At 36.2% G+C, this 7,228-nt stretch overlaps 1 protein-coding gene across 1 annotated transcript in view; it reads left to right on the forward strand.

Annotated features, from left to right (window-relative positions):
- spo11 (SPO11 initiator of meiotic double stranded breaks) overlaps nt 1-7,228 on the forward strand; it is a 14,571-nt gene that overhangs the window by 5,095 nt on the left and 2,248 nt on the right. The window contains exons 2-12 of the mRNA XM_014010550.1: nt 533-646; nt 1,664-1,752; nt 2,268-2,334; nt 2,461-2,569; nt 2,923-3,009; nt 5,158-5,194; nt 5,310-5,419; nt 5,522-5,621; nt 5,938-5,975; nt 6,302-6,378; nt 6,736-6,847. Coding sequence (XP_013866004.1) covers nt 533-646; nt 1,664-1,752; nt 2,268-2,334; nt 2,461-2,569; nt 2,923-3,009; nt 5,158-5,194; nt 5,310-5,419; nt 5,522-5,621; nt 5,938-5,975; nt 6,302-6,378; nt 6,736-6,847 — 940 coding nt within the window. The remainder of the gene's footprint in view (nt 1-532; nt 647-1,663; nt 1,753-2,267; nt 2,335-2,460; nt 2,570-2,922; nt 3,010-5,157; nt 5,195-5,309; nt 5,420-5,521; nt 5,622-5,937; nt 5,976-6,301; nt 6,379-6,735; nt 6,848-7,228) is intronic.

Consider the following 7,228-nt stretch of genomic DNA (forward strand, 5'->3'; position numbering starts at 1 on the left):
AATATATATATACATACACATATATACATATACACACACACATACATAATGAACAGGTGATACATTTGTCAAATATGATTGTCTCAAAATGTGCAGAAATTTAATTTCTTAATCTAAGAAGTAATTATTTAATTAATGCAGATGTAAAGTGCTGAGATTTCTGTTAAAATAAATATTTTTAAATGACAAAGATCAAAACATTGCACCAATTATTCATATTTTCTTTATTGCCAAGAAGGACTTCACTTAAGAACATGTCAGTTTGTGTTTGTTTCAGTGCAGGTACAGTAAACTCAAGTAGAGAAACATAAAACAATAAGTAAACAAATAAATAAAAGTTGATAAATTAATTATACTCTTCTGATAAGATAACATAATAAAAATGAAAATTGGCAGACTAGAATCTTCAGAAAGTTGAGAATGATTGTGTGTTGTAATGATTTGCTGCATTAAGTTCAGAATTTGTTTTCTTTAGGTAAAGTTAGTCATCACTGTCCAGGTCAAGAGAAATGTCTTCACTGTGTATTTCCAGGGGGGGAATTTTATCACGGATCGAAAGTGTAATCCTGGGAATAGTGACCAGTCTGTCCAAAGACAAGGCCCCTGTTCTGGTGCTGCCAAACAGATCCAGTTGGGCCAATGTCAGGTAACTTGATTTAACCATGTTGTAATATGAAATGATTTCTCTCAAAGTGGGATTTCAGGAAAGGCTTGGAACATTGTCTACCTTTGTTCTGCAGTGAAACACACATCCATATATGTGATGATGTGATGCTGAAACTCCATTTTTTTTATATTACCTTTGGTCTTTTTGTCTTAATAATTTGCAGTCTTTGTGAACTGAAAGTGTATTGATATTGTCTAGTACTGCGATTGCCTGTGATTTTTGGTGTTTGGTTTCCTTTTTATCCTCTTTGTGATAAAATCTGTTGTTGTTAGTTGCTTTAATCTTGTGGTAACATTTAATTAATTAGCATTTGACCTACTGTACATGTTCTTTTTTCTCTCTTACTGAGCTGCACTGTTTGGCTTTTAGAGGACTGTGTGCAAGTTTGTCTTGAGTGGATTAAACAAATCCCCATCTTCATTCAACAATATCTCAGGCCTGAACCTTTTCACCTTTTAAATATGCACCTTCAGGCCACACAAGATGAATGGGTTTTTGTTTAATTTCCTGAAAGAGGAAATACTCATCTACTGACTGGATCTACATAAGATGAGCCTTTAACAGACTGCAAGATGAAGAAATTAGTTGAAGAAAACCTTTCAACTGCTACAGAAAGACTGGGGGGTAAAAAACAGTGCTTCCTGTTCAGAAAAGATGACAGTGATAAGGGATTACAAAGCTCAGCACTTACACACACACAAACACACAAAGAGCTTTAAAATGACTGGGATGTAGAGACCTTATGCTGAGAACAAAGAGGACTGTCAGGTCCCCTTTAAATCAAACCCTGTCTCATCTTTAAGAACTTTTAGGCTCGACCCTTTTGAAAAAAAAATCTAAGAAGGTCCTAAAGATGAATCAGGAGGGTAAGTTAAAGAGGACGGTTCTCACAGGTTGCCCTCAGGGTTTGAGGAGTTAAAGTTTTTACCTGGGATTTAAAGCTGCACACAATCTGTTTTGAATGACTTATTTTGTTGCCTTCTTTTGCATCTTCAGTTTTGACTGCGCCATTGGGCTTCAGATGAGTTCAGAACATTCAGTCACCTCCATTAAGAGTGACTGTCCTTCATCTGCGGCTAAATTCGGTGAGAAGTTGTCCACAGACCTTTTTAGCTTCATAGTCATCTTTTTTTTTTTGTTTACTTTAGCGTAAAGCTCTCTCCATCTGTGTGGTTCCTCATGTGGCTTTAATTTGTGTCCGTTACAATTGTATCGGTAACCTGCTCAGACGGCAGTAACGGTCAGATTTAGTTTTAGGTGACAAATTGGCAGAGACTGAACATGTTGAGGGAAGCTTTTAAGGATCTGTAATGAAACTAATACTTTTATGTTTAAGCTAGTTATTCATGACATCCTTTAATGACCTAGGTTTTCATGACATGCTGTTCATCTGCAGATAGAATGATTAAAGTCAGAACAAGATTTGCTAACAACAATCATTCTTAGATATCACTTGTGTTTATCTTTGTGTTTTCCATTGACCTTGTATCAAATCTCGGTTCTCACTATTTATTTATTTTTTTTCATCCAGCCTTATGAAAATGTTCCCTAAATCTTGTAATTGTGAGTGAAGTGTAAATCAGTCTTTCTCTGTTTGAAGCTCAGATTCTCAAGATCCTCTCTGTCATCTACAAACTGGTTCAGAGTAACTCGTATGCAACAAAAAGGTCATTTATTGTTGTTGCACTTTTCACCAAAGTCAAAAATAATTTCATTTTCTGCACATTTCAGCTCTGGCTTTAAGCGGTTTTTATGCATAAATGTGAGTATTTCTGTAACGTTTGTCTCCACAGAGACATATATTACAACGACACGCAGCTGTTCGTGTCACAGAGGTCTGTGGACAGCATAATGGACGACATCTCCTGCATGCTGAAGGTTCCTCGCAGATCACTGCATGTGGTAAATGGGCTTTTTATTCTGAAAGATGGGTTACACTATTGTCTGACTGTTTGACAGAAAACCTAATACTCTGGGAAAACATAATAAAAAAAACTCTTGCAGTAAATTTATTTTGGAAAGAAAAAGCTGGAATCTCACACATGAGATCTGTTAGATTGGTGCTGTGTTTTATTTGCTTCATATCTCAGGAAACACCTGTGGAGGTCAGATGGTTTTACTGATCAAACAAAGGGAGAATTAATGTGGAAGTCAAAAATCCAGCATGGCGGTGTGTTTGTGTGTGTGTAACTTTAAGTTGAATTGTGTGTGTATTAACTTTTTTAATATACTGTATATATACATATTTGTTGTAGCTGTCCACATCTAAGGGCTTAATCTCAGGTGATCTGTGCTACTTGGAAGAGGACGGCACAAGGATCGACTGCCACTCCAGCTCTGCTGTAAGTTCCATCAAAAAAAATCTAAACCAATACTCTAAAAGACATTTTCTGTTACCACATAACTCATAGACATAACTTAATACATTTCAAGAAATTTAATTACAAATCCAATCTATGGTTGCTGATTTTATTAACATTGTTTTGCTAAATGTCGCACTTAAAGAGGTAAGGTTCCTGGAGGGAGACAGATAAAATCGATGTCGTGTGGAGAAGATACGTCTGTGGAGATGTTCGGAACGAGTCAGATTGTTTCTGTTTTGTTCCGCTCTACAAGTTTCTGTTGCCATGAAGGAAAGAAAAAAACGTGCAAACATGAAAACAGTTGTATAAAAACCCAGTTAACTGCTGTTTATGATTTCAACTCTTATGAAATCTATCTCCACTTTAGTTTCTGCTCTCCAGCTTCACGCTTGTTGTCACTTTGTATAAAAGACTGTTTATATCATATCAGAGTATATCATATTTGTAGGCACAGTTTAATGCAGCACATCTATTTGCTTGTTTGTTTGGTTTATTTTGAACATGTTAACTAACATACTGACAATCATTTTAAGCAAGGAAGAGATAAACAAAATATAAAGAAAAACCTACAAAAAATAGTTGGAAGTGCACAATTATTGTACACTTTTTACAGCTCACATGTTGAAATGAGTGGGAAGAAGTACAGACTTATTTAATCCCACCTCTTTACCATTAGTTATCAATTTTTAGTTGTTAATGCAACCACTGATGGAAATAATACACATTTACAAAATTCAAATGCTATTTCTTAATACAGAAGCCATATTTTTTTACATATTTTTTATTTTTTTATTATTTTTTATATTTTTTATTTTTTACAGCCATATTTTACATATCTTTATATTTCATGAAAATAGTTTCTTTATACCTTTTTTTAATCAATTTAATGTTTGGACATTGCTTCAACTCCACACTCAAATTGTTCCACATTTTCAATCGGCACAAGGAAACACAAAGACTCTTCCTCACAGTTTGTATAATTACAACTTCCAATTGAGAAAAAATAATAAATACTTAAATTGTAACTTCCTTTCTGAAAAGAAAGCTACTTTAAATAATTGTATGTAAATTATTATGTTTTGCTCTGAACTTGTGAGGAAAAAACAAAATCGCAGGTGTTTCTTTGTCCACGAATTGACTTTAGAAACTGTAAATTTATAAGGACATCAAATGTAAACTGATTTATGATCAAGACTAGTGGTGTCCAATTCTGGTCTTTGAGGAACACATTTGTGCATGTTTTAGATGCCCCCCACCCCCACCCCCAAACACACACATACCCTGTTACCTCCGCTCATCAAGTTCTGCAAAACCCGTTTAGTTTAGTTTAGTTTATTAACGATCCACATTAGTTATTACCTCAGCAATAACTATTCTTCCTGGGGTCCACATAAAAACATCATATTAACAGTAACATCACAACAACATCACAATGACATAACAATAAAATTGGCGATACGATGTTAATGATGGATTTATTTGAATCAGCTGTATTGAAGCAAAGACGCGTTTCAAATGTACATAATCCTTTCAACAAAAAAATCAGTTTTACATGTAAAACAATATTTATTCTTCCAACCTAAGTAACCAGTTTTAGTGCTGCTTTTTAATCCCCTAATCGCTGCATTTTGCAGCACAATACCGTCATCAGTGAAACTCTTCTGTCTTTGGTTCCTGAATGTTGCTCTTCAGCTTTAGGAACATCTGAGCCTCCACTACCAGAATGACAAACAGTTTATTCCCTCTGGCCATCAGACTACTGAACAATATCTGATTGACACATACAGAAGATCTGTTGACTATTTATTATCATACCTCTGCATATTGCACAACACAGTAAATGTGCACATTATGTGGTCACTTTGACATATTGCACAGAGTGTTTTTACAATGATTTGTTGTGTTGTACTGATATGCTGCCACAAGTTGCATTTTAACCTCCGTTTAGTTTGTGTTCACCTTTATGTTTAGTAATGATATGTTCTGTCTTGTCTGTAGCATCCTGGTCCTGGAGATCATTAGTTGAACTTGAACTTCAGTACTGCCGAGCGCTTTGCTGTAAATCGAACCAACTTCTCTTTGCTTACCTGTGATCATCCAGTATTTATAGTTCTGTCTTGTTTTCAGGTCGTCCCAGTTTCATCAAACATCAGCGGCATTAGAAGTATCCTTCATAGCACCTCTGAAAACATGTATTCTCAGTTTTCTTTTGTCTGGCACATAAACAGTGAAGTGTGTGTTTCTTTGTGTCTGTATTATCTGTCCCTAACTGCATTCAGATATCGTATCATCAGCTAAATTTGTCATGATAGTCGAGAAGGATGCGACGTTCCAGAGACTGCTGGATGACGACTTCTGTACAAAGCTATCTCCTTGTATCCTAATCACAGTTGGTTGATTTTTTTTTTTTTTTTTTTGCTTTTAATCTTTTTAAGCCACTCCTGTTGCTGGTGTTGAATCACATTAAACGTGTTGTGTTTGTGTGAGTCAGGGTAAAGGTGTGCCTGACTTGAACAGCCGATTGATGGTGAGGAAACTTTGGGACACGCTGCACGTTCCCATCTTCGCCCTGGTGGACGCCGACCCTCATGGTACAAGCGATTTGATTGCAGATATCTTCACACACACACGGCTGTATGTCTTACTGACCCAGCCCATTTTAACACACGTCCAGTATGCTGCGGTATATTTTGGCTTGCCCTCGTTCAGGTGAGATGGCTCCGTTCACGCCAGGCTCCAAACTTCTGGACCTTTTTATTTTATTTTTTTGTTGCTGCACTGCGAGACGCAGATCTTTACTTTGTTGTAAGCTCTGTTACACATTGCAGAGGATAATTGCTCTGGTATGTCTGTGATTGCAGCGTGTGTCTGTTTCTCCCGTTTGATTTTTTTTCCTTTTTTTTCCAGGCATTGAGATCATGTGTATCTACAAGTATGGATCAGTGGTGAGTTTCTTTAAGCCGGTTATTTATGTTTTCTACGTTGTCTGGTCTGGCCTTTTTCAGTGTCTTCCTGTTGGCAGCATGTAATTATGATGCCCCAGCTTTTTAATCTGAAAAAAAAGGCCAATTAAACATTTCAAAACATTTAAACTGTTGTGTTTATAAAATAAGTCATCCTACTTTATTCACATTTTTAGCGAAACCATCCCTGCATTCGCTGTGAGCACATGCTGGGCACAGTCGAGGCACAGCACTGATTATCTGTGTGTTTATTGGAGACATTTTGTGTGTCTGTGTGTATGAATGTGGGGTTTTTTTTTTCTCCACAGGCAATGTCATTTGAGGCCCACAGTCTGACCGTCCCCAGCGTTATGTGGCTAGGCCTCCTCCCCTCAGACCTGCAGAGGTTTGGACTCAACATTCACGACTTCCTACTTCCTCCTCCTTCCAATTGGGATTATATTCTGCAGACATTTAGATTGTTTGTTTTGGTTTCTGTTGCTGTTTTACTCCGTTTTTTTCCCTTTCAATGAACTGTGTTTAGGAGTATATGGTGTTTTAAGTATACATCAGCTTGTGCAGATTTAGGAGAAAGGGCATTTTAAGATACATGTAATTGCAGTCTCCGCAGTCTTTTTTTTTTTTCCCAGAGCTAATCTCTACTGCGTCTGTTGAAAATGCAAAAATGATGTCTGTCAAAAGACAGTCCTGTAATTTTTAGGTTAATTAGTCAAACACTATAAAATCAAACTGTCTGTTTTAGGTTAAGAGTTCCTGAGGAGTCCTTGATTCCCCTCACCAAGAGAGATGAAAGCAAACTGAACAGTCTGCTGAAGAGACCGTACCTAAGCAGCCAGCCTGAATGGCAAAAAGAGGTGAGCGAAGAAAAGAACTAAAGCCGAGATTAAAAAGGAATCTGAAATTTGTTTACTACTGGATTTTCTTTAATAAATGCTAAAAAAAACATCCTAGCTGAATGAATAGAATTCTGAAGAGTAACATTTATTTAAAACAAAAGGAGCACAAAAGCTGAATACAGTAAGTCACACCGAGCATTAGATATTTTTTTTAATGCTGGCATGGCAACATGTTCAGATCTCAAAAAACAAAAATCTTCTTTTTTAAAAGGTTAAAGAATTAAAATTATTGTTTTAGTTTTATTTTAATGTGTTTTTTGTTTTCTTTTATTTTTTTTGTCTGCTAGTTTTTTTTATTTCTATTTATGCAGTGGCACCAGCAGGGGTGGGGTTGGGGGG

Source organism: Austrofundulus limnaeus, unplaced genomic scaffold, assembly GCF_001266775.1.
Source record: "Austrofundulus limnaeus strain Quisiro unplaced genomic scaffold, Austrofundulus_limnaeus-1.0 Scaffold70, whole genome shotgun sequence".
In the NCBI taxonomy this organism is placed as follows: Eukaryota; Metazoa; Chordata; class Actinopteri; order Cyprinodontiformes; family Rivulidae; genus Austrofundulus; species Austrofundulus limnaeus.